The sequence below is a fragment of the Purpureocillium lilacinum genome (assembly GCF_023168085.1).
Source record: "Purpureocillium lilacinum CBS 284.36 DNA, scaffold_2, whole genome shotgun sequence".
Classification (NCBI taxonomy): Eukaryota; Fungi; Ascomycota; class Sordariomycetes; order Hypocreales; family Ophiocordycipitaceae; genus Purpureocillium; species Purpureocillium lilacinum.
The window spans coordinates 2,995,548-3,020,361 of record NW_027072112.1 but is presented as its reverse complement, the minus strand read 5'-3'; the positions used below and the strand labels follow the sequence as shown (position 1 = coordinate 3,020,361).

The 24,814-nt window shown below is 56.3% G+C and overlaps 8 protein-coding genes across 8 annotated transcripts; 4 read left to right on the top strand and 4 right to left on the bottom strand.

Annotated features, from left to right (window-relative positions):
* Positions 1–757: 757 nt before the first annotated feature.
* PLICBS_002683 (mismatch repair protein msh3) lies at positions 758–4,118 on the top strand (the record flags this gene model as incomplete). Its single annotated transcript, XM_065600066.1, has 2 exons — positions 758–1,520; positions 1,570–4,118. The coding sequence occupies 2 exons, from the start codon at positions 758–760 to the stop codon at positions 4,116–4,118; spliced, it is 3,312 nt and encodes a 1,103-aa protein (XP_065456138.1).
* A 693-nt stretch (positions 4,119–4,811) lies between these two features.
* On the bottom strand, positions 4,812–6,798 carry PLICBS_002682 (uncharacterized protein; the record flags this gene model as incomplete). The annotated part of the gene is made up of 4 exons (XM_065600065.1): positions 4,812–5,353; positions 5,748–5,982; positions 6,035–6,412; positions 6,463–6,798. 4 exons carry the CDS (start codon positions 6,796–6,798, stop codon positions 4,812–4,814), a joined length of 1,491 nt encoding a protein of 496 aa, XP_065456137.1.
* A 1,739-nt stretch (positions 6,799–8,537) lies between these two features.
* Positions 8,538–9,308, bottom strand: PLICBS_002681 (uncharacterized protein; the record flags this gene model as incomplete). Its single annotated transcript, XM_018322384.2, has 2 exons — positions 8,538–9,157; positions 9,212–9,308. The coding sequence occupies 2 exons, from the start codon at positions 9,306–9,308 to the stop codon at positions 8,538–8,540; spliced, it is 717 nt and encodes a 238-aa protein (XP_018179864.2).
* A 2,719-nt stretch (positions 9,309–12,027) lies between these two features.
* Positions 12,028–13,979, top strand: PLICBS_002680 (uncharacterized protein; the record flags this gene model as incomplete). The annotated part of the gene is made up of 4 exons (XM_065600064.1): positions 12,028–12,538; positions 12,656–13,447; positions 13,506–13,843; positions 13,905–13,979. 4 exons carry the CDS (start codon positions 12,028–12,030, stop codon positions 13,977–13,979), a joined length of 1,716 nt encoding a protein of 571 aa, XP_065456136.1.
* A 1,061-nt stretch (positions 13,980–15,040) lies between these two features.
* PLICBS_002679 (Rhodanese-sulfurtransferase) lies at positions 15,041–15,637 on the bottom strand (the record flags this gene model as incomplete). Its single annotated transcript, XM_018322382.2, has 1 exon — positions 15,041–15,637. One exon carries the CDS (start codon positions 15,635–15,637, stop codon positions 15,041–15,043), a length of 597 nt encoding a protein of 198 aa, XP_018179862.1.
* Positions 15,638–16,043: 406 nt separating this feature from the next.
* On the top strand, positions 16,044–17,488 carry PLICBS_002678 (mitochondrial 37S ribosomal protein mS29; the record flags this gene model as incomplete). The annotated part of the gene is made up of 2 exons (XM_018322381.2): positions 16,044–16,650; positions 16,707–17,488. The coding sequence occupies 2 exons, from the start codon at positions 16,044–16,046 to the stop codon at positions 17,486–17,488; spliced, it is 1,389 nt and encodes a 462-aa protein (XP_018179861.2).
* A 289-nt stretch (positions 17,489–17,777) lies between these two features.
* Positions 17,778–20,444, bottom strand: PLICBS_002677 (mcm2-7 hexameric complex component; the record flags this gene model as incomplete). Its single annotated transcript, XM_018322380.2, has 5 exons — positions 17,778–17,861; positions 17,924–19,844; positions 19,895–20,019; positions 20,076–20,335; positions 20,396–20,444. 5 exons carry the CDS (start codon positions 20,442–20,444, stop codon positions 17,778–17,780), a joined length of 2,439 nt encoding a protein of 812 aa, XP_018179860.2.
* A 563-nt stretch (positions 20,445–21,007) lies between these two features.
* Positions 21,008–24,715, top strand: PLICBS_002676 (peroxisome biosynthesis protein pex1; the record flags this gene model as incomplete). The annotated part of the gene is made up of 2 exons (XM_018322379.2): positions 21,008–21,124; positions 21,182–24,715. The coding sequence occupies 2 exons, from the start codon at positions 21,008–21,010 to the stop codon at positions 24,713–24,715; spliced, it is 3,651 nt and encodes a 1,216-aa protein (XP_018179859.2).
* Positions 24,716–24,814: the final 99 nt, after the last annotated feature.

Sequence of the window (24,814 nt, the reverse complement as noted above, 5' to 3'; positions counted from 1 at the left end):
CTGATTTCCCCCTCTGTACCTCCCATTCGTCACTTTTCTGGCGCTGCTGGCTGGCCTGGCGAGCGGAGACAAGACGGTTTGCGTCTTGGCGAGAGCAGGTTGAGCATGTTCCGCCTGACAAAGAGGCACTCATCCTCGACATGAGCCTTGTCCAAGGGTTATATTATTCGCGCCACATCCGTGCACCCGCTTGCTTTCGTAATAGTCTCCCATTTAGGCCGTTGGCCACTGAAAAGAAGTGGACGAAGTTCCTGGGATAGAGTTGTTCGCCATGGCCTGCTGCCCATTAAAGTAGAGTAGTGCTATTCGTAGAGCCGACTTTTGCTGGCTGTAGAGCCCCGCCCTACCGCATCAGCAACGAGAGAAACGACAGCAGCGAAAGCAACGACAGCAGCGAAAGCAACGGGGGGAATAGTAGCAAACTACTAGCAATAGGTAGAGCGCCCTGTCGTCCTATGCTTGCGCAACAAAAATGGCTATCGCAGCATGGGGTAAGGGCGCGGCCGAGATAATATGTAGGACGGCTCTACAACGAGCTTAAAAGTTGGCTCTACAAATAGCACTACTCTTAAAGTATGACGCCCTGATAAGATAAGACTGCGACTGACCTGTGGGTGGAGCCCGCCACTCAACGCGTCTCGACAGGACGCGCCACTGGAGCTTCACGCATTGCGAGCCTCTCTTTCCAAGGTCGCTTGGGTTCGCAATCGTGTCGCACTTTGGGCTATCGCGGCCAAAAGGCGACATCTTCACCGCGATGGCACCAACACCGAAGGCGTCGGAGAAGAAACAGCAGTCGCTGACTTCCTTCTTCACCCCCAAGACGATCAATGGGCTCGACGCAGCGTTCCGGAAGCAGGCTCAATCGCAATCCGAAGGGCAGCACGACGGCAGCCCATCAACGCGGAAGCGTCCGCTCGAAGACGACACAGATCGGGCCAACAGGGCGACCGAGCGTATAACAAAGAGAGCAAGAGCCGATGGCGATTACGATTCAGCGAACCACAGCGGCACGACCTCCAAAGCATCCACCAGCCACGAGACGATCGGTAAAGATGGCAGAGGTTCTGCCTCGGACCGTGCCGGGCGGTTCATGTATGGTGACAGTGGCTCTTTGGCTGCTGCTGACGCCGGCCCAGACGGGGATGACCTAGCCACAAGACGCCGAAACGAGGATCTTCATCGGCGATTTGTCAAGAAGCTCGGCCATCCTGACGCTATGAGTTGGCGGGCTCGTGGCACACACGACGAAGACCAAGTCGCTGCGGAAGATGGCGACGCTGACGGAGATGCTGCTGAGGAAGAAGAAGTGGCGCCAACGAGGACAAAGAAGAAGGGGGCCAAGACGGGGAAGCTCACGCCAATGGAAGTTCAGTTCTTGGATATCAAGCGGAAGCACATGGACACGATCCTCATCGTTGAGGTCGGATACAAGTTTCGTTTCTTCGGCGAGGATGCGAGGATAGCGGCCAAGGAGCTCAGTATAGTATGCATCCCAGGCAAGATGCGATACGACGAGCGTAAGTCCCAAAACCCTCAGCGACGGCCGTTGCTAATTGTTGGTCACAGACCCTTCTGAAGCCCATCTCGACCGATTTGCGTCCGCGAGCATACCCGTGCATCGACTTCCAGTACACGCGAAGCGCCTTGTCGCCGCCGGCCACAAGGTTGGGGTGGTCCGCCAGGTTGAGACGGCAGCCCTCAAAAAAGCGGGAGATAATAGAAACACGCCCTTTATCCGGAAGCTCACGAATCTCTATACCAAAGGCACGTACATTGACGAGAATGGCGAACTGGATCAGCAGTCTGGCGGGGCACCAGCCGGAGGCTATCTACTCTGCATCACAGAGACAAAATCGAAAGGACTGGGGAGCGACGAAAAGGTCGACGTCGGCATTCTTGCCGTCCAGCCTGCGACGGGGGATATCATCTACGACACATTTGAGGACGGCTTCATGAGAAGCGAGATCGAGACTCGACTGCTGCACATATCACCATGCGAGTTTCTCATCGTGGGCGAGCTCACCAAGGGGACCGACAAGCTGATCCAGCACCTATCGGGAAGCAGCACCAACGTCTTTGGAGATCGGAGTCGCGTCGAGAGGGTCCCCAAGAACCAAACGATGGCCGCGGAAGCTCACTCTCACGTAACTCAATTCTACGCCGACAAGGTTAAGGCGGCGTCTCAGGACGAAACAGCAAGCGCTCTCCTGGACAAAGTCCTCAAGTTGACTGAGCCAGTTACGATCTGTCTCTCAGCCATGATCAACCATTTGAAGGAGTACGGCCTGGAGCACATCTTTGATCTTACAAAATACTTCCAAAGTTTCAGCACCCGATCTCACGTTTTGATCAATGGAACCACCCTCGAGAGCCTGGAGGTCTATCGGAACTCGACCGATCATTCAGAAAGGGGCAGCCTGTTCTGGGCCGTTGATAAGACCCTGACGCGTTTTGGCCAGCGCCTCCTCCGCAAATGGGTGGGCAGGCCCCTTCTCGATCTGGAGAGCCTTGAGCAGAGACTTTCAGCAGTGCAAGAGCTCCTCGACAAACAATCAACGGCTCCAGTCAATGAGTTGGAGAACCTGCTGTCTAGCATCAAAGCCGACCTCGAACGCAGCCTCATCCGCATCTACTATGGCAAGTGCACCAGGCCTGAACTTCTGTCTGTCCTGCAGACGCTGCAAAAGATTGCCATGCACTATTCAAGACCAGCTTCTCCATCCGATTCGCCTTTCTCGTCTCCTCTCCTGACCGCAGCGGTTGGAACTCTACCTCAGATCCTTGAAGCTGTTGTATCCTATCTGGAGCGCATCAATCTCCAGGCCGCTCGCAAGGACGACAAATACGGATTCTTTCGCGACGAGTACCAAACAGAGGACATACAGGATCATCAGCTGGGAATCGCCCACGTCGAGCACGAGCTTGACTCTCACCGGTCGGTCGCAGCACAGAAGATCAAAAAGAAGTCCGTCGACTACGTCACGGTCGCAGGCATCGAGTATCTCATCGAGGTGCCCAACAGCGAAATCAAGAATGTCCCCGCCTCTTGGAGCAAGATCTCCGGTACCAAGAAGCTCTCTCGCTTCCACACACCCGAGGTACTGCGTCTCATCACAGAGCGAGACCAACACAGGGAGGCACTCGCTGCCGCCTGCGACAAGGCATTCAAGGACCTTCTCGCAGAGATTTCTGCCGACTACCAACCGCTTCGTGATGCAGTAGCAGCTCTGGCAAGTCTCGACTGCCTCCTGTCACTGTCAAAAGTTGCCAGCCAGCCAGGCTACAACCGGCCGACCTTCCTCCCCGCCTCCACGGAGCCCACTATATCCATCACGCAAGGGCGGCATCCCATCGCCGAGCAAACCCTGGACTACGGCTACATCCCCTTCACCACCACCCTTGGACACCCCTCGCCGATGGCCCACCTCATCACAGGCCCAAACATGGGTGGCAAGTCGTCGTTTGTGCGCGCCTTCGCCCTGAATGTTCTCCTCGCCCAGATCGGTTCATTCGTACCCGCCGATGCACTGTCCCTCACCCTCTGCGATGCCATCCACACTCGTACTGGCGCGAGGGACAATTTATTCGCCGGCGAGTCTACGTTCATGGTCGAGGTTTCAGAGACGGCTCGCATTCTCCGGTCCGCCACGCCGCGCAGCCTGGTTATCTTGGACGAGCTGGGCCGCGGCACCAGCACTCACGATGGCGCCGCCATCGCCCAGTCAGTCCTGCAGCACGTGGTGACCGAGACTCGTTGTCTTACTCTCTTCATCACCCACTATCAGAATCTCGCCCGTGTGGTTGATGGCCTAGACGGTGTTTCAAATGTGCATATGAGATTCAAGGCCGACGTCAACAGTGATGGCGAGGAGGAAATCACCTTCTTGTATGAGGTCGGCGAGGGCATTGCCCATCGCTCATATGGTCTGAACGTTGCTCGATTGGCACGCATACCCAAGAAGGTGCTTGATGTGGCAGCAGAAAAGTCAAGTGAAATGGAACTTGGTATGCGAGTGCGTCGGCTCAAAGGAGCCTACCGAGCTTTGGAGGAGGTCGTTTCACAAGACGCCTCACAGCACCTCGGCCAACTTGTTGCCAGCATTGAGCAGCTCTGAAAACCACACAAGAAGAGATCATATCCCCTTTGACTCGGCGTTCCCATGGTATAGACCGGAGTTTGTATTTGTAGCAGATAGTGGCTTCAAAATTGTAATTACTTCCTGGTCTTGATAGCGCTTTGACACCGAGTGTAAGTTTGTTGAACGCATTGCCTCACCAAGCCTTGGAATGGCTACGAACCACGGTGCGGGAGGCCAGAGCCCTGAGCACGCCGCCAGTCCGCGCACCTACACATTCAACGAGGCCCTGCTACGTTGATTTTCCTCCGCAGCCTCTACCATAACGAAAATGAAAGGAAGTACTCACTCAAACAACGTGCTAGTGCTGCCAAGTTCCGTCTCCGCCAAAAAAAAAAAGAACGAATCCCGCGCCGGTGCTTTGCTGAAAGAAGGGGGTTACTGTGACAGTTCGCTGCATACACGCGATGAGGATTAGCTCCTTAACGCTTGGTCGTTCGACGCAACAAGTGGCTGCTTTATAGGAGGGGAATGTTTCGTCTTTTCGAGATCATCTGCCTGCCTGCTCCGTGCAAATGGAGTCCACGTTGTTGTGAGACACTCCAGGGCTGATTTCGTGGCTCTTGCGCTCGAGGCTTCGCCACGATGTGTCGAAAGAGTCAGTGACGAAGTTGGACTTTGCGTGGAGGCTAGTTAGACTTTAGGCTTCCAACGCATGAAGCGGTACGAGGATCACATGCTCAGCTCTTCATCGAGTCCGTCCCGAATTTCACCGCCCTCGGGTTGTGGTCGAGCGCCCCAGAGACCATCGGCAAAATTGGGGTGCCTGTTGTCCCTTGACTGTGTTCCGCCGAAGCCATCACAGGACTGAGATTCCAACTTGATACTAGCAGCGGGCGGAATCGGATTTTGATCATCTTGAGTCCCCTGACCAGGGTCCTTGTCACGATTGATCGGAGTAAACCCAAGTGAGGACAGTGAGGGGTTTGGTGTTGAATGGCCGTAAGACGTGGGGAAGATTCGATCCTGGGTGAAGAGGGGGTTGCACTCTGGCACGGAAAGGAACTGGGTGTTGCCGGACGCGGACAGCGAGTCTATCGTGGCGCAACTCGGGTACTCTTCGTGCTTTGGCTGCAAGGAGCTGCTTGGACTGAGACGGAAGCTGTCCTGGGGGAGAGTATTGAAGTGGCTGGCAGTGGAAAACGACTTTGCGGAGTTGCCATAAATTGGGCCGTCGTTGAGACCGTAGGCAGGTTCTTGGTGGCCAAAAGTGCCTTCAAATTGTCAGCCTTCCGACACGCTCAGGCTATCGCTCAGGAGAATCATTGAGATTACTTACTCAAAGCCATGTAAGTGCTATGTCCAAAATAGCCCGGGCCATGCGCTCTCGCTCTCTGCGGATCCTGGGTAGATAGCAGACGAGCAGATACGCTTCTTGATGTTGGCGTCGGCGACATCAAAGTTGAATGCGGCATGGAGTTAAGAGTCTGCAGACTCTGGGTATCTCGAATGTCGTACCTGCAATATTTCTTTGTTAGAAGGCGTTTGGCAACGGAAAGGGCTCTCGACATTACTTTTGATCCTGACCGGGCGGAGTGAATGGGCGGCCGTCGTAGGGCCCTGCACCCGTCAAAATGTCGCTTCGAGATCCCAAAGCCGACAAAATACCGGTGGCCCCGTCCCCGTCGCAGAATACATCATGTCCGTGTCGAAAGCCCCCGAGCGACGAAGGAAAGACTTCGCTGCCATCCTCGCCATCATCCGACTTGAGCCTGGGAATCTTCGTGTCGCTTGCCTGTGTATTTCGCGCCAGGCGGCGATTTCCACCGCGGGGCACATTGGACGAGATTTCCGCCAGTGCCCCCGTTCGTTTGCGCTTCGGTCTTGTTTGCTTCTTCGGGGTCTGTAATATCTGGTAAGCGGAGAATAGAACAGGGGCAGCGGCGTGGTTGTACCTCTTCTTCCTGTCCTGGTACTGGCGACGAGCTGTCATACACCCCTTTGACTCGCTCAACTTCGAATTCTGAGGTCATCACAACCTGCGTAGGCTCAATGCCCTCTGAAGTCCTCCGCATCTTTTCAATGACAGAGTTGGGCTTGCGCTGATTGCGGGTCCGCTTCATGTCCTCGTTTGCAAGGTCCATTTTGCCCATGCCAGGCCAGACCTGGCCCTTTAACGACAGCATGTCCTGGCTTGTGTATATTCCATCCTGCATCTCCGTGTCATTGTCAGAATGGACGAATGGGGGGAACAGAGGAAGCTCCGAGCCGAATTCTTCGGCGTCCGGCCTCGAAGATGTGGAATTGGCGGGACGTTTCGATCGTCTCTTTGACTATATACTCAGGTCAGAGGGCCATATTAATGAGCGAAAGGGAGACGAACCTTGAGAGCTGGAGTTTGCGTTGTGCCTCTCGAACGCCTGTTTCTCACGGCCTCCTTGAGCTGCTTAGCCCTCATTCGCTCGACCAAAAGCGCTTCGATGCCGTTGTCCTTGTACCACTGCTCATACTGTCCAAGAGTGACTGAAGCCGCGATGTCTTGATGTGATTTAAGCCTGGTCTGGGTCTCGTGGTGCAGGTGGCCTTTGGACGCAATGTGTGTGAGCAAGTGCGATACGTCGGAGAAGTGCGGCGCTTCGGGACACACGACGCAGAGAAGCGGAATTTGCTTGTTCGTCGAACCAGGCGTGCCAGCCCTGCTCGTGGCCAAAGACGCCATTCTCTGTAGAAAGGAAATCAGCCATCATTCAGGTGACCTGCGGGGCGGTCATGAAGGGCGCTGCAGCAAAAGCAACGGACGAATGAATCTCACAGTGCTCGCCTCCGAGGCTCGACGGGGCGACGCGGACACCATCAAGGAAAGTAGCAGCACGCGGAGACGATGGACGCGCCACCGCGCACTGGAGCTGCAATGGCAAGCAAAGAGCTTTGAAGCAATGAGCCGGGGGTGAAAAGAGCAACTTGTCAAGCGTAGTGGACGGCGGAGGAGAAGCAGAAAGCGGTGTCGGTCGTGATACAAAGTTCGAGGAGACAAGAGGAGCCAAACACAAGCAGACGTAATGCTCTTACCGTCGTATTGAACCCTCGCTTATTTTCAGGCGAGGATGGAAGCCGCGATGCTGGCGGTTTCCTCTGCGTCGGCCAAAACGCCCAGGGACACGAGTACCAGTGCAGCCGTTTGGGCTCCTACGGATCGTGTGGCTCAGAAACAGGAAGGAGTGGGTAATACCCACCGAGGCGGCTGTGAAGCAGGAAGAAGGCCTCGCGCACGCGGAAGCATGTGAGACGAGTCAAGACTTTCGGGATGTCGGGGACAAGAAAGGGATAGAGCAGGAGCGTAGGGGGGAGAGTACGGTAGAGCGGGCACGCACAGAGCGGTGGGCAGGTACCGCTGATGTTAGGCAAGAGCCTGCTTGCTCCTTCCACAGCAGGCCAGCCAGACCATTGCTCAGTCGGTAGCAGTGGCGGCTATGCGGCCCGACAAGCGGTCGGTTCAGTGCCTGCCTGCCCTTGAGGGGTCTGCCAACAGGCAACTGGGAAGCCCTGGGCCACAAAGATCGAGATCAACATGCTTCGATGCTCGCACCGTGATAATTGGTGAGTCTTTCGGAGCGGACAAGAGATACGCAACAATCCTTCAAGGGTGTTGCGCGAAAAGGGGGGCAGGTAGGAACTCTCGCAGCCGCCGCTGGCCGGGGTGGGCAGCTCACCGGGAGAACTCGAGGGCTCTTCGGCCACAGCGTCCGATAGTACCAACGGGAATTGCGATTGCGCGACCCACGGCTCGCGGCCGGCTTATTCACACATTAGAGCAATACCTGTGCGGCATGGCCCCGGAGTAGCGGCGAACAGATGAATGCGCGATTGCGATTGTCAGGAAGGCAACGAACCTAGACAGAAACCAACGAATGCTCATGGCGGATGCAAGACGGCCTGGCGTGAGCCTCGCGCAGCCCGACGACCATGAACAGCAGCAAGACGATCGTTGGACAAGCAGTACACGTGAAAGGTGCAGCTCTGCACGAGGTATCGAATGTATTGTGGTGCACGAATAGCTACATGCGTCCAGGTTGGACAGGTCGTGCATGCGGCGGTCATGCCGCTGACAAGCTATCCATCGCTTGTTCGGCCCGCCGAATCGGGCCAGCCATTTCTAGTGACCTGCACTCGACAGAGAAGAGTACACGATAGTCGGAGCGGACACACTCAGCTGCATAGTCTGACATGTCTGGAGGACTTCACAGGGCTAACTCCATAGAGACTTGGCGATGCCCCTGAAAAACCAACAGATTCCTCTCCTCTCGCCTTGCGTCCTTGCTACCACAGTTTAGAGTTTAGCAGGCAACAGTTGTTGGCAAAGAGGTTTGCTGCCGGGCCAAACGAGGGGTTTGGTCATGTCAGCGGACGAAACACGTGCCGAATGGCCGTCTCACTGGAGAACTTGGACGCTTCTTTTCGTCAACGGCTGATTAGCCTCTCGACAGTCTTTTCCGGCATGCAATAGACTGGATCCACAGCCTCCATCCCCGGATATCCGAGAAGGCTCAGGCCGGCGAGGCCAAAGCAAGTGTGCCAGACGTCGACCATGTCGCCGGGTCTGTCGGATATACCTCCCCTTTCGCTGTCCTGACTTCGAAGAATGAAGCTAATGAGAGCTTCCCGGTCGATCCAATGTGTCCGGCGGATGATTGCGAGGCTACTCAAAACCCACCAGCTGTAGCAGACGTCTTCCTTCTTCTCTGGTCGACCGTTGAGGCCACCGCCAGGAGTCTGTCTTTCGCTCAACCACCGGCCAAGCTTCTCTTCCTCAACAAGGTCGAGCCGACCAGCGATGCTTAATGCAGCTACGCAGGTGAATATTTGACCCGAATGCGACTCAGCGCCAGGTCTCACGCCATATCCTCCGTCAAAGTTCGCGCATGTTGCAATGTGATTGACAGCTTTTTCGACATCGACCAGCGACAGGAGACCGAGCAAAGACAACGCGTTGAATGCTCCGTAGAGGAAGCGTGTGTCCTCCTCCCCCCACTCGTCGCCGTAAAAGCTCCCTGTCTCGCGATCCTGTAGATCTGCGATATCTGCCTTTGGAGTCAGCGTGGAAATCCAATGGGCTGGGCTGCAACTTTGCTTACATTTACCGACCTTGGCCTTGCCGGCTCCCCGGGCCTCGAGCTCGTCGAAGGCATCCACCATGGCCAGAATCTGCACAGCACTTACTGTGGAGAGCATGTGGGCATCGTGACCTGGGGCGGCTCCAAATCCGCCGTTCTCATGCTGGCAAGAAAGCACAAAGTCGATCGTCTCGCTGCGAGGAAGAGCGTCAGGCTTTTGCAGAAGGTGAAGGGCCGTGAGACCCCAATACACCCCGTTGAGACGCAAATGTTCCGTCAGCCAATAGTCCAGCTCGTCTTTCCTCGTGTCGAGGCTTTGGACATATTTGACATGAGCGTCTGCAGCGAGCGTTAAGGATTCGGGCGGACAGTCCTTGCCTGTCATGCTGTGCGATGTCTGTCCAGAGCGCGAAGATTTGAGAGCTTGAGGTTGGAGAAGCCAAGCCGATGCTCGAGGTTTTGCAGGCCAATTCCAGCAATGACATAAGCGGGTTGCGGGTCCGCATTATCAGGGTCTGGCTGTGCTCCCTTGACAGGTGCGGGTACTCTCATAGGTACCTCGGCCAGCTCCCCCCGCTTGTGAGTCGCGGCGCAAAGAGCGAGCAGTACTTATGGGTACCTGGGGTACTCGAATAGGTACTTCATTCTGTCAGCGGTGGGGATAGGTGCACCCGGTGGGCGGAACTGTCGCTTCTGTGCAGCTGTCGTTGGCCATCTACCTACTAGGTAAGCCGAACCAAGTTCCTCTGCTAATGTCTTGCTTCGTCACGCTCTGACCACGAACCGGCCAAAGCGGTGCGTGCCTGCACAAGCATGTCGATAATCGAAGTGATGCGCTTTTCTTAGCCCCGAAGACTCGAATTTTGCGCTCGGTTAATTGTAACGGCTTGCGGAACTCTGGACTGCTCCTGAATGACACGGATGCTTGGAATCCTTACTCGTACGAGGTCGCCGGCATGACGCTGGAATGTCCGTGTGTCGCGTGTCGCGGCAGGGTGCCGTTTCCGGACTCACCATGTTCCCTGCCCGACTTGCTAATAAAGGATGCATTCGACAATGTATCGGAGGCACAGTATCGGAGTAAAGCGCAAGCGCCGGTTCCTCGAGGAGGGGACCCGTCGTATATGCGTGCCATGTGTGGTAGGTCTCCCGATGACAAGAACCTCGAGTCCGATGCGGTGGCCTACCTATAAATGTACCTTTCAGGGCCCCCCGCAGAACCAATCTTATGGGAAATGCTTGGCGCAGGACAGGGAGGCACTGTTCGGGGCAAGCATTTGCTATTATGTAGATTGAGACCAGATGCTTGTGGTCTCTCAAACTCACAAGGCAGCCTGCGGCTGAGCATTAAGGTTGAAATAGCGCTGGCGGTGGCAGGTGGCCGCGTCTGCGATGCCGATGATTACTTATGTCGTTTCACAAACAAGTCAATTAAAACATTGTACGCGCGCGCCTCCGCCCCGACCTGGTGGGTGTGACTGATGTTCGCCAAGGCCTGCCTCGAGGGTTGCCAGCGCAGCACGGTGCGTGCTTCGAACTCACCCCCCTCGCCCACGAAACGCCAAATCCGTCTTGGGCTGCCAGGTACCGCGCCTGACGAGGCCCTCTGGGTCCAGCGATGACGGCCCGCGTGGAGCGTGGAGCCCCAGGGCAGCCAGTGAACTCGCCGCCAACCCCTGAGCAAGGGGTCCACCGTGCAAGCCCAACGGCCCCAGTGCCTGGTGTGACAGAGCGTTTCAGATCGCTGGGACTGCGGGCTGTGCCACGGACGGTGGTGGGCATCCAGGGCACCAAGGGCACAAGCGCAAGCAGCTGACGGGCGCAGCGTGCCCGGCAACCCCTCCCACCCGTTTCCGTCAGCGGACGAGCACCGTGCCACCAGAAGGCGGCGTGAGGAATGGACGGCTCGATGGGAACAGAAATTTTGCTTGATGCCATCTCCCTTCGCGTTTGCTGTACAACCGCATCCCAGCGACCGTTGCCAGGCATGTTTCATTGACGGTGCTTCGTCCAAAGATACTACCAACGCTGGGGCAATCGAAGCCGGCAATAGTGCTTCCGCCCCCTTGCTCAAGGAAAGCACGCGCCGCGCTTCCCTTGGAGGGCGCTTGGGCCGTCGCATGCAACGAGCGTCGTCGGCAGAAAAGACGACGTGGACGGTCACCAAGGGAGGCAGACGAGACAGCGCCCCTGTGCCGACAACTAACTGTTCGTGTGCTCAAGGTGTTGCCCTTCGTCTCGGCGCCACAGGCCATGCAGGACAGCGCATTGCAATAGTCAGGTACTAAATCCGCCGGCGGACTCTGTCCTTCGAACGAGGTCCCTCCCACCTGTCTCGACCACCACCCGCATGCCTCTCCTCCTGACACCCCCACCGGTAATAACTGGCGCTAGCTCAGGTACCTAACTTCCCTACTCGGCCACCCAAACCATCATCCCTTCTGGCACCTCATGCTCTCCATCGACAACGGCGCCAGCAAAGAACCAGCACCATCCCCGACCGACCGCAATCACGGCGGCCCCGAATAGCCTCGCCCGCAACCGCTCGAACGCCCGTCTGGAACCCCTACAGGCAGGGGTGCTTTGAATTCGAACAACTGCCTGAACGGCGCGGCCACGACCCTTTGATTAATATCGCCCACGACCCACCCCTTAAACACCTCGTGCATTACTCGACCTCAAGCGCCTCGGTGCTGCTCAGGTCCGGGTCAGGCCCAGCTCTGATCAAACCAGGCAAAACACCTCCTTCTACTCTGCCATACTCCAGGCTGTTGAGTCGACACTGCCACTTCAGCCCCGCGGCATCGGTCCGCACACGAGCGCCCTATCCCCTCGAGATGGGACGCAAGCCCACGCCGCAGCCGCTCATGCTGGCAGACTCAAACGCCCTGGAGCATATTGCCAGCAGCGGGCCCGCATCCACTGAGGCGGCGGCACAAGGCTTGTCACCCGCCGAATCCAAATCGTCGTCCTCGCACCGCTCCTCTCCCCTCACCAGCAGATTTGCCCCTAAGAGGCCGCAAACAGGGAAGCCTGCCCTGCCGCCCGGCGACGGCTCGAATCATCACCAACAGCCGCACCACCAGCGATCACAGTCCGCCCGCGACGAGCGCCCTCCCGTCTCCGCGGCTGCGCTTCCTGCGTCCCACGCCCCCGTCCCCCAGACGGTGACGCGATCCACAGCTACCGACGGCAAGAAGTCAATCAAGAGCGGCTTCTTCCACTTCGCCAAGTCGTCCAAGAGCTCAAATCAGCTCCTCAACCTGCCGGTGACGCAACCGAACACGGAATCGCGGGACAAGGCGTTAGTGACAGACGGCGATCAAACGAGCGTTCGTCGAAACGAAGGTGCGTACCGGACTCCGACTACTCTGCCTTTGTCCAACGGTAGGACCTGGCCCAAACTAGGCCCGGTCGTTCCAACCCATTGTCAAGGAGCGCCAACTCACACGATCGGCCGTTTAGCAAACTCGCCCTACGGACAAGGCTCGCTAGAGAAGCCGGCTACACCGCTCCCGTCCCGTTCCGAACTCTCACTTTCCTCGACGGCAGCCGAGCACGAACCCGCTCCAATTCCCTCTCCGGGCAAGAAGACCAAGTCCAAACCTTTTGGCATCCTCAGCCGCACCAAGTCTGCGCGCGAAAACAAGGGCAGGACCAGTCCTCAGCTCTCCACTGCCGCGCTGCCCAGCGCATCTACCAGAGCGGAACCTCACGAGGAGTCAGCACCTCTCAGAACCGCGCCCGTTACCCAAGACCGGGCATTCCGGGACATGATGAGTTCGACCTCAAGAAATCGGTCCGAGGACCGGGCTGTCGGGCGAGATGCGGGACATGGCAAAGATACCAGTCGCGAGCGAGACTACCGCCATGCGCCGTCCTCGACGACACGAGACAATGGCGGGTCAACTTTTCTTAGCGGCTTGAGGAGTTCCTCGACAAGGGCCGCTGACATGATAAGTAAGGGCTTGTTCGGGAAAAGTTCACGAAGTGGGAGCACCACGGAGAGGGAACCCGTCATTGACGATGAGCATTATGTCCTCAAGGTGATCAATCTACCTTTGGTGGAACAGACACGCTTGACACGCATCTCGAAACGCCTGGAGAACTCGAGAGACAAGACCGAGTTTTGGATGCCTGCTTTCCCGTGGCGGGCTATTGACTATCTGAACTACAAGGGCTGCGATGTAGAGGGCCTCTACCGAGTTCCCGGGAGCGGTCCGCAGATCAAGAAGTGGCAGCGGAAGTTTGACGAGCGTATGTCTACCCCTGGGCACCACGAGACAGAAACATCCGTGGCTAATCACTGGAGCAGAATATGATGTGAACCTGTTCGAAGAAGACGAGTTATACGACATCAATATTATTGGCTCGATGCTCAAAGCCTGGTTACGGGAGCTTCCGGACGAGCTCTTCCCCAAAGAAGCCCAGGAAAGAGTTGCTCGGGAATGTGCCGGCTCGACGGAGGTCCCTCAGATGCTGATCGACGAACTCTCAAACCTCTCCCCGTTCAACTACTACTTGCTATTTGCAATCACATGCCACCTCAGCCTCCTTCTCGCCCATTCGGACAAGAACAAAATGGATTTCAGAAACCTTTGCATCTGCTTTCAACCATGCATGAAGATCGATGCATTCTGCTTCAAGTTTCTGGTGTGCGATTGGCGAGATTGCTGGAAAGGTTGCAAGAGCGAAGCGAAGTACATTGAGTCAGAATACAGGCTCTTTGATCAGCCTCCCCCGCGCGGCCTCTCTGAACCTCAGCGGCCAGCGCAAAGCGAAGAAGTAGACAACCGTCAGCTGTCTTCTCCCGACAGCACTTTGCACTCGACGAATGGGGGCACGGAGGCACCTGTTCAGTCCAAAGGCCACGGCAACCACCTTCCGAACTCCAACGTCAGCATCCACTCCAACACCTCCTCCGTCTCAAATGACAGCCCTCGAAGTCACCGTGAAGCCGCGCAGACTGCGAGGGACTTGCGGCCACTTTCACCAATTCAACCGTTGTCACCTATCGGGTTCTGACATCAAATTATGATGTTTCAAGAGCACATTGCCACAAGAAGTCACCATACCCTGACGGGCGTACACTGGCTTCGAGATGGGCCGCAATGCTCCATAATCAGGCGACGATATCTTGCGATGTTCAGGACAATTCTGTCCTCTGCTCTCTGAACAATTGAGTCCGGAGAGTTTGATCAGCTGGTCACGCGGCTCTTGTTCCCCCTGCAATCGGCTCGCCCTACCTGGGACGCAGCTTAACCCGTCTTCCGGGCAGGCAACGGTCTCATGAGCAGGTTTTGCCTTGCGTATTTCATTTGCTTTTGCATGCAACATGCCAGAATCCATACCCCTTCTTTCATTGTCATTCGAGACGGAGTTAGAATACCCGTTGGCGTCGAATCTTCAGCGTTGTCTTCCTTACGAAGCCAGTTCCTGTTGGAAGCGGGGTGATAATGAAGCAAGTGGCGATGCGTCTTGCATCGCCCTTGGCCGGGGCGGTGTTCGAGTTTGATTTGTTTTCCTGTCTAATTTATGTTGGGAAAAGCGCCTCGTTTACGAAACGGAGTCGGTGTACAATAGCCTGAGGTTCTGGCTGGGTTGGAGATGAAGTTTTCGGATGCTTCACTTTGGAGAGACATGGACGAATGCAATAAAGGGTACCAACGTCGAGACATACGAGCAGAGCTCCGAAAGGTGGTAAAATGGATTATGCTGCCGCCTGAGGCCGAATTGTCCCCAGTTCCAAACTCGTAACTGCCTGACAACTCCCAACTCCGAGCCACCAACGCCGCAACCATGCCGAACTGGAGATTGAGTAGAACATATGGGATGCCAACAAGGTTTGTTTCACCCTCTCGTGGCAGACTTCGCCGCAGCATCCCGCTGGTTCTTCCTCATCTTCCTTTCGTTGCGCTTCAACCTCTCTTTCCTCTCCCTGCGTCCGTCGCCGCGGATGCTTGTGCCTTCCTTTCGTTCGGCTTCCTTCTGCGGGTCCACCTCAACAAGCCAGTCGTCTTCGCCCTTCTTGTTCAGGGCTTTGTATCCCCATTTCCTCTTCCACTCGCCGCTCTCCTCGTCGTACGCGAGGTTCCTGCGCTGCTCCCTTGTCTTTGGTTTGATTCCCTTCTTGGCGGCGAAGCGCTCCCACTTGGTCGGTGGTTTGGCTTCAGGAACAGGCTTTTCTCGGGGCAGTCGGGTTGTCGGTGGCGGCAGTGTAAGGAGAACGCCCTCTTTTGTGGAATTGAGGGGGCACGTCGTCAGAAGCTGGTTAATGAGAGACTGGGCACCATCCCGTGTGATTTCGGCGAGGGACTGTTCGAGAGCGGAACCATCCAGTGTAATGGCATTAGGATCCTGGGCGAGGAGGAGGCCAAGATCGAATGTGTACGGCGTGGGCTTTTCGACCGCCACAGGTAACTTCGGTTTCGATATGGGCGCTGACATTATTTCAGCTGCGCGATGGTAATGCGATTTTGAAATTTAACAAAGAGGCTCCCTTTGTCGTGAGAGCATAGTATGTTGAACAAAATAATGGCAGCGGGCAACTGTGCTGGGGTGGACTTTTCTTAACAGACCTTAATTTTTTGGCCGATAAGAAATGTTGTCGGATCTTGCGGCGATAAATAATCCGATGCGCGACGAATTGACAGCCGCTGGCTGTGGGGCCCCCTGGACCTCCAAGGCGACTCGCTGGAGATTTTCGTCCACGACGAACGTCCCGAGTCTCTCCCGGTTCGTGCAAAGTATCAAGCTCCGGCAGCTGGCCCAATTGGCCCTCTTACGGCCGCTTGCCGAAATCATCGTCGTCAACTCCCAACATCCTTGCAGGCATTGATCCGCGAATGCCATCATGGCGTCCGCAAACGCTTTGCGGAGCCTGATCCGGCCTGTCATCCCCGTCGCGCCTCGAATCCACCCCGTCGTGCTCGCCAGAGCTCCGTTCACGACCAGCTCCGTGCTTGCCGCCGCGCCGCCGCCGACGATCAAGAGCCGACGCGATCTTCCCAAGAAGACCAAGAAGACGTACAAGAAGAAGGCCAACATTGTGGCCGTCAAAAAGCCCAATCCCGGCGAGCGCAAGGCGTTCCGGAAGCGCATTCAGCTCAGCAACAACAGCGCGTTGCCCGTGCAAGGACTTGATGAGCTGAGCGCAGAGGCTCTGGCTAACCACGAGGGCAAAGGCAAGATGTTTGCCATACCTGATCAGGTGGTAGACCAACTGAGAGCGCTTGAAGCCTTCAAGACAACACAGACGTGGAACTTGTTCCGGCGCCCTCATTTCTTGGTGCGCGAGGAGACGGTTGAGATGATGCGCAAGCTACAAGACTCGAAAACGAATAAGGAGGCATTCAAGTGCGTTTTGACCGGAAGCCGGCTATCGGGCAAGAGCATGGCCTTGCTGCAGGCCATGTCCCACGCTCTCTTGGACGGCTGGGTTGTTTTTCATATCCCGGAGGGTAAGCGACGGTCTTCGCTGAAGTCATCTCGAACATATAGCTCACAATTTTCAAAGGTCAAGATCTCACAAACGGCAATACCGAATACTCCCCTGTCGCGGACACGGCCGACCCGATGCAGTTCGCGCAACCGGTGTACTGCCTCAAACTTTTGCAGAACATCTACAAGGCCAACAAACCCGTCCTTGAGAAGTTGCAGCTACAAAACGATTGGTCCAAGATGACCAACCTAAAGCAAGGTGCGACTCTTGCTGATCTCGCTCTCAGCGCCAAGGAAAGCGAGTACGCTTGGCCGACCCTGAACGCGCTGTGGACGGAGTTGACCTTGCCCGGCCGGCCACCCGTTCTATTCACGCTCGATGGGCTTGCGCACATCAACAAGATTAGCGAGTATAGGGACCCATCATTCAACGAGGTCCACGCTCATGACTTGGTGCTCGTGCGGATGTTCGTCGATGCACTGTCTGGCAAGACGAAGCTTCCCAACGGCGGAGCGATCATTGCAGCCACGTCAGAGAACAACTCCCACCACCACCCTTCGCAGGAACTTGTCCTGTCTCAGCTGGAGGCCGGGCAGGCCGGCAAGGAAGTCCCTAAACCAGACCCCTACGAGCGCAAGTACGACGAACGGGTGTACGACGCGCTAAAGAACAGCTTCGTCATGCGCCTGGAGGGCGTTTCGAAAGAGGAGGGCAGAGCACTGATGGAGTACTGGGGGGCGAGTGGCCTGGTGAGAGACGTGCTCAACTCGCGGACTGTCTCCGAGAAGTGGGCTTTGGGCGGCCACGGCAATATTGGCGAGATGGAAAGGGTGGCGCTCATGACGATGCGCATGTAAACTTACTGTAGACGCTGTATCACTATCATGTACCACTTGTATGGGCAATGAGCCACACGCCATTACTCCATCATTCTGAACCTCAAGTGGTGAGCGAGTTGAATACGAACCCTACTGATATCGAAGAGGCAGCCTCGATGGTGAGCGTGACAGGATTTATTTCTCCATTAACAAACATGACCTAGACGAACACCCCGTTGCCGGTCCCTCCAGACATAGTTGCGATACCTTGAACGCCATCCTACCCACGGACTTCAAAGACAATGTCCCTCACCGTGGGTCCACTAATCTACTCGTCCATATCGTCCTCTTGATCTTCGTTGCCAGCCGTGACGAACACCAACCTTGAGCCGTTTCCAGCAGTTTGCCACACCTATTATTGACTGTTAGCTTACTCGGAGTCTTTTCTTGGGGTGCGCATGCGGAGCTACTTACGTCCAGAGTGGTATACTCTTCCAGGGCGCTCAACCACTGATCCTCAGTGTACCCCTTGGCAATGACACGCTCCTTGACCTTTCGCATGCTCAACTCCACGCCCAGATCCTCCTCATCGTCCGCATCGTCGGCTCGGCAAGCACCCGAATCAGCCAGCGCCTTCACAAGGTTGTAGATTCTGCTGCTGGCATTGAGACCCCTGCGGCCGGTGCCAACCTCGGCGTTCAGACTCTCCTTGCTAGCCTCAACCAGTCGCAGCGCCTCGTCAACGTCGTCCTGCGAGACTTGATTGCTGAAGCGAAGACGGGCCAATGCCTGCGCGAGGCGCACTACACCCAAGAGTGTACGGGGAGTAGTATGCGTGAACTGCTTGCCCTTCTGCTCCGCCCGCTTCTGTTGATCTCGCAGACGAACATATGTCTTGATCATGTAGTCTGACACCGACTCGGGAACGACGGGCCGGTAAGTTCGAGCTTGAGCTACGTACGAGCGGACCTCGTGGGGGCTGAAGACAACGTTGTCCGTGCCGATGTCCGGGTGACGGCTGTTCATGTGCACGTATGCTACGTGCTTGGCGAGCTGCTCATCAGACTCGCGCGACGGAGTGTCGAGAAGGAGGAAGAGGACATCGAAACGGGAGAGGAGGGCGGCGGGGAGATTGATGTTCTCAACTGGAGAAATGCGAGGGTTGTATCGGCCGTAAATAGGGTTAGCCGCGGCAAGGATCGATGTTCGAGCGTTAAGCGTGGTGGAAATGCCGGCTTTGGAAATAGAGATCGTCTGCTGCTCCATGACTTCGTGGATGGCCGTCCGGTCATTGTCGTCCATCTTGTCAAATTCGTCGATGCAGCAGATGCCGTTGTCAGCCAGGACCAGGGCACCGCCCTCGAGGACCATCTCATCCGTCACAGGGTCACGCATGACCGCGGCAGTGAGACCAACTCCGCTGCTGCCGCGACCAGACGTGTACACACCGCGAGGGGCGACCTTGGAGATATACTTCAATAGCTGTGACTTGGCAACACCAGGGTCACCCATCAAGCAAATGTTGATATCTCCACGGATCTTCATACCGTCACCCATCTCCTTGCTGACACCGCCAATGAGAAGCAGTAGAAGAGCCTTCTTGACGTCGAGGTGGCCATAGATTTCCGGCGCGATAGACTTTGCGAGCAGCTCGTAGACCTGCCCGGTCTGTCTATACTTTTCGATTCGTCGGACCAGACGGGGGTCGATGATCATCTCGCTATACGCCTTCTTGTGCTGATGAATGTGATGCGCCTCCAGGTATGTGTCGGTCAGTAGGCCGGCCTTCATCGCCTTGAAGCCAGTGTACGGTGTGGGCAAGAAAATTCCCGAGATGTCGACTACATCACCCGGGTTGATCTTGCGGACGAGGCTGCCATAGCAGAGGATGGTGAGAGACCGCGGGATCTGCCCGATAGGGACTTGCTCCGCCATCTCTTGAACCTTGACCTCTTGAAACGGCAAGAACTTGGACGCTCTTGTCGACGGGTTCAACTGGCCTTTGGACTGGTTCTGTTTGCAGTCCTCGGATGGACACATCGTCAACGGACCGTACTGCTTCTCGTTGACCGGCTGGAAGATTTCACAGCCACATCGATCGCAAGTGTATGCGCTCACTTGCACGATGGGCTTGACATCCGTAACTCTGGTTGCAATAGCGCGGACAGTGATGAGATTTCCGAGGTGGTCGCCACGGACCTGTCGAACGGCCAGTGCTTTGGCGGGATTGTCGGTAGTACCGGACCTGGGTTTGAACACGAGGGTGTATCGTCGGACGAGCTCGGCGGGAAATTTGTCTTCTTCCACGGTTGGATCGCGCTCCGCTGCCTCTTGAAGCTCACGGTTTCTGGCTTGGCGTCGTGACATGAGGACATCGAGAACGTCATCCTTGAAGCTGGCTGAGGTCAGCTCGACGTTCGACGGTTGGGAGGGGCAATTCCTCACCTAACGTCTGTGCTTGGTGGCGGCAGGACCTTGTCCACTGCCCGCGACAAGATCTCGACGTAGTGTTTGGTGTTCAACTCGATGGAGTCAACCAGCCGCAGGTTCTCATCCATCGCATCTTCCCACTGCGTATCGATTAGCCGGGTGTACTCGCTGCTGTGAATATGTTTTGTCCCCTCACTGCATGAAGATCATCTAGGTCTACCGTGATCTCGTCCAACGTGCGGTCGGCTAGCTGCTGCAAAACCTCTTTGTACTTGTGCTGTGGCGTCCTCCGACGTTCTTTCTCCTGCTGTCGGCGGGCGCCGGCCTCGTCGTCGTCGTCCATAAAGTCATACTCGTCGCTGAGATCATCCTCGTCTATGGTTATGTCGCCCATCGCAGTCGCAATTGTATGTTCGGGTGACGTCTTGAACCCTGTGAGGAACTCCTCAAACGCCTCTGGATTCCGCCGTCAGCAAGCGAACGGGAACGTCGCTACGTAGAGAGGGGGTGACCGACTCTGTTGGGTGTCATAATTGACAGGGGCTTTGAACTCGCGAAGCGCCATCCTGATCGGTCGTGGTAATGGAAATCCGCGTGTCTGCTAGGTGGCTGCGGGCTTCGCGGGATGAAGGGAAAAGGTTGGCGCGAGCTTCGCAAGTTGGTTGTCGCGACGAAAGTCTTAAGCGTCGACAACGGGCAGCTGCGCAAATTGGTGGGCTGGGAGCGGCTGCAGGGGTCTTAGACTCTCAGACAGGGCGGCGTCTCCACGAATGCCCTGGACGCGACTTTTCGCGTCGCGCGTCTGCACCGCCACGAACGGTAAAGTGGTTTTGGCGCCACAATGGCGCATGAGCTCCGCGGTCGCGCATCAGCGGGGGGAGGGGCGGTCGGGGCGGAAGTCTGCAACCATCAATGCTCCTTCCCCGGCGCCCCACCGCGTTGTCGGCACGTGTGACTTACCTCGGTCTGGGGTCGGAGCAATTGAATTCACCTCGAGTTCCAACTCCCGCCGTCATTCCCCCATCTTCACGACCAGCAACACCACTCAGCCCAGGGCTGTGTCGCAACATTTTTACGAAGCTCGTTTCGATGAGCCCTTAGCCCCCTGATCCCCCACAGGAGCTCGCAATGGTTCCTCGAAAGAACGCGCAGTCAACCGCGGCCGAGCTCGCGCTCGTCCACCTGAAGAGCTGCCTCGTCAATCTCCCTCCATCCCTGGTCTCACTTTTAGTCAACGTCAATACTGTACGCAGACCCCTTTGGCGCCCCCGATTTTGCGCTCATGTCTGACATGCTGTACAGCCCGTCCAGAATGTTGTTGTTGAACTTAGCTATCGGCCCTCGCCGACGAGCGGGCCGTCGGGTTCTGCAGCTCCGCAATCTGTCTTTGTGGGATGGACGGGCATGCCCAGCAAGCGAAGAGCGGCGCCACTCGTCGGTCGGGATGGCCTGACAGGCTCGAGGGGCTCATCCCGCGACCAGGAGATACAGATGGTCGAGCTCGATGCAACATTGGCCAACGCTCTGGGCCTCGCCGAGGGCCAAAAGGTTACCGCGACGGTACATGTCGACCCTCCGATTGCGCACACGATCAACATCGAACCCTTGACTCCAGAAGACTGGGAGATCATCGAGCTGCATGCAACCTTTCTCGAGCTCAACTTGCAGTCGCAAATCCGGGCGCTGCCGAACCCAGCGTATATGCTGAACAGCAGCACGCCCGTGCCTCCCCATCTGCTTACCCTCCACCTGTCTCCAACATCTACCGCGAACATAAAAGTTGTGTCGCTCGATCCTGCGCCGCCGGCGGACGTCCCATTTGTGAAACTCTCACCCAACGCTGAGGTCATCGTTGCGCCAAAGACGAGGCCGAAGAGCTCTCAAAGCACTGGCGATCATCGCAGTGTGGCGAGCACATCGAAATCGAGGCGTAGCGGCGCCAGTACCGTTAGGAGACGGAGTGCAAGGGAAGAGCCGCGGCCGACAATGTTCCTTCGAGCCATAGACAAGGCTGCCTGCAACGAATGGTTTGACGAGGGACCTAGTTGCACCGACCTCAGTGTATGGGTCGACCGCGACCTGCTGTTCTCCAACTCCTTCCGAGGTATAAACTACGCAGTTGTCGACGTCATAAAGCCTGCTGGATTGCAGAAGCCGCAGCCAGAGGATGGCTCTACGCCAGCAACAAGTCTCGCCACCTCCAAGGTGGTAGCGGCATTGAAGCCATGGGACGACCCGCCTAATGGCCAAACTGCCGCCCTCTCGTCACCTCTTTGCGCAGCACTGGGTTGCAGCGGCATCGTTGGTGGCGTTGTCAAGATCCAGGCCGCTCCGCAGCAGCTGCAACGCGGCAATGTGCAGCAGATCAAAGTCTTTCCCTTTGCATCCAGCTCACAGTCGACCACAGGCTTGAAATTCGGCAGCGAGACCAAGGCCGAGAAAGAAGAATCCGCAAAACGTTTCAGGCATATGTACAGCGGACCTAAGGGTCTTGATGGTCTGCTTCATGGCCCTATGACGGATGGCATAGTTGTTGGAGTCTATGACGGACTAGAAGCTCCACAAGGTTGGGAAGGTGGTATCGTCAGATTCGAGTACAGCGCCGATTTTGCGTCACAGGAAAAGCCGAAGGGTGCGACTTTGTGGATGTCGAGCGTGGATCCAAAAATTCCGATCGAATTCCAGCAACCCCAACCTAGGCCACCCTGGATGGCTGATCCCGATGGACTCGACTTGCAGCCGGCGCATGACTCGCTACTCGTCGGTATTGATTCGCTGCTCTCTAATCTTCAATCCCATCTCGCACACATCTCCTCCGTTCTCTTGACCGGCACGATGGGGTCCGGCAAGACCAGTGTCGCAAAGCATCTTGCGGAAAAACTACGCCAAGAAAGTCTCTTTTATACTGTCTACTACCCCTGCCGGAAACTGGTCAACGACGAAACTAGGATATCGACAATCAAAGAAACCCTCAATCGCGTATTCATGTCAGCGAGTTGGGGCGCGAGGCTTGGAGGCAAAGCCCTCGTGGTCCTTGACGACCTCGATCGACTTTGCCCGGTAGAAACTGAGCTTCAGGTCGGCAATGACAACGGCCGCAGTCGACAGATTAGCGAGACGATCCGCTCCATAGTGCGGCAATACTGCACACGAGACAGCAACGTTGTCCTGCTCGCTACCGCCGAAGGAAAAGACTCCATGAACAACGTTGTGGTCAGTGGCCATGTCGTCCGAGAGATCATTGAGCTTAAAGCGCCCGATAAGGAAGCAAGACGGAGAGTCATGGAATCCATTGCCAGACAGGGTGCTGTGATTGCGGAAGATGGGAACGACGCCGTAAGCGATTATAGCCGGCCGCCAACGTCGGATGGCAGTGCGCTCGCTGATGACAGCGATGCCTGGATGCATGGCTCGGATCGGCAGCAGACGAACGCCACGGACGGTGGCTTCATTCTCGATTCGAGTCTCGACTTTTTGGACATCGCGGGATTGACTGATGGTTACATGCCTGGAGACCTGACTGTGCTTGTTTCGCGGGCTAGGAACGAAGCCATCATTCGCTCCATCAGCGACTCTCCATCAGATGCCAACGGCCCAGTCCGTCTTGCTCGAGAGGACTTCGATAAGGCGCTCAAAGGTTTCACCCCTGCATCTCTCCGAAATGTTCCCCTTCAGAGTTCCACAACCACATTCAAGTCTATCGGAGGCCTACAGGAGACTCGAAAAGTCTTGCTCGAAACTCTCGAGTACCCGACCAAGTATGCTCCTATTTTTGCGCAATGTCCTTTGCGCTTGCGATCTGGTCTCTTGTTGTACGGCTACCCCGGATGCGGCAAAACTCTGCTTGCCAGTGCCGTTGCTGGCGAGTGCGGCCTCAACTTTATCAGCGTCAAGGGCCCTGAGATCCTAAACAAGTATATTGGCGCCTCTGAAAAGAGTGTCAGAGACTTGTTTGACCGAGCGCAGGCGGCGAAGCCTTGCATTCTCTTTTTTGACGAGTTCGACTCCATCGCACCTAAGAGAGGTCATGACAGCACGGGAGTGACGGACAGAGTGGTGAACCAACTTCTCACCCAGATGGATGGTGCTGAAGGGCTCTCTGGCGTCTACGTCCTGGCGGCGACGTCTCGTCCTGACCTTATTGACCCTGCGCTGCTTCGCCCCGGTCGTTTGGATAAGTCTTTGCTCTGCGACATGCCAGCTGAAGAGGACCGACTTGACATCATCAAGTCCCTGTTTCAGAAAGTCCGGCTATCCGCCGAGCTCACCGAGTCAGACAATGCGCTCACGGAAGTGGCCCGTCGGACGAAGGGTTTCTCGGGAGCCGACCTTCAAGCGCTCGTCTCTAACGCGCAACTTGAGGCGATTCACGATGTGCTCGACGTCAGTGCACCTCGCCAGGGCTCCGGCAGCCATTCCAACCCCAAGAGCTCTACACCCAGCTTTGTCCAGTTTCGGTACGGCGCAGACTCTGGCAAATCAAACGCAAATGGGGTCGTCCCGCAGAGCAAATCTGCCGCGCTCATCGAGAACGCTGCCATCATGTCAAAGCTGGAGCAGATCAAACTTACCCGCAAGAAAGCCAAGGAGGCGCGTAAGGGGCTTCTTCACGGCGCTGCTCCTGACGTCGAGACGAAAGAAGAGCCGCAGCATAGGGAGGTTGTCATCGAATGGTCGCATCTGGTCAAGGCGCTCGACAACACGAGGGCCAGTATCAGCTCAGAGGAAAGGGCTCGACTAGAACGCATCTATCGGGAGTTCGTCGTGGGTAGGAGCGGGCAGATGAAGGACGGCCAAGGGAGCATGGAGATCGGTGGGAGGAGTAGCTTGATGTAGTCACCCTCTGCATCTTCTGTACACTAAACACATATAGTGGCGCTCAGTGTATTGAGAGCTGTATATACCATTTACATCATGTTGTACTACAACCTAGCG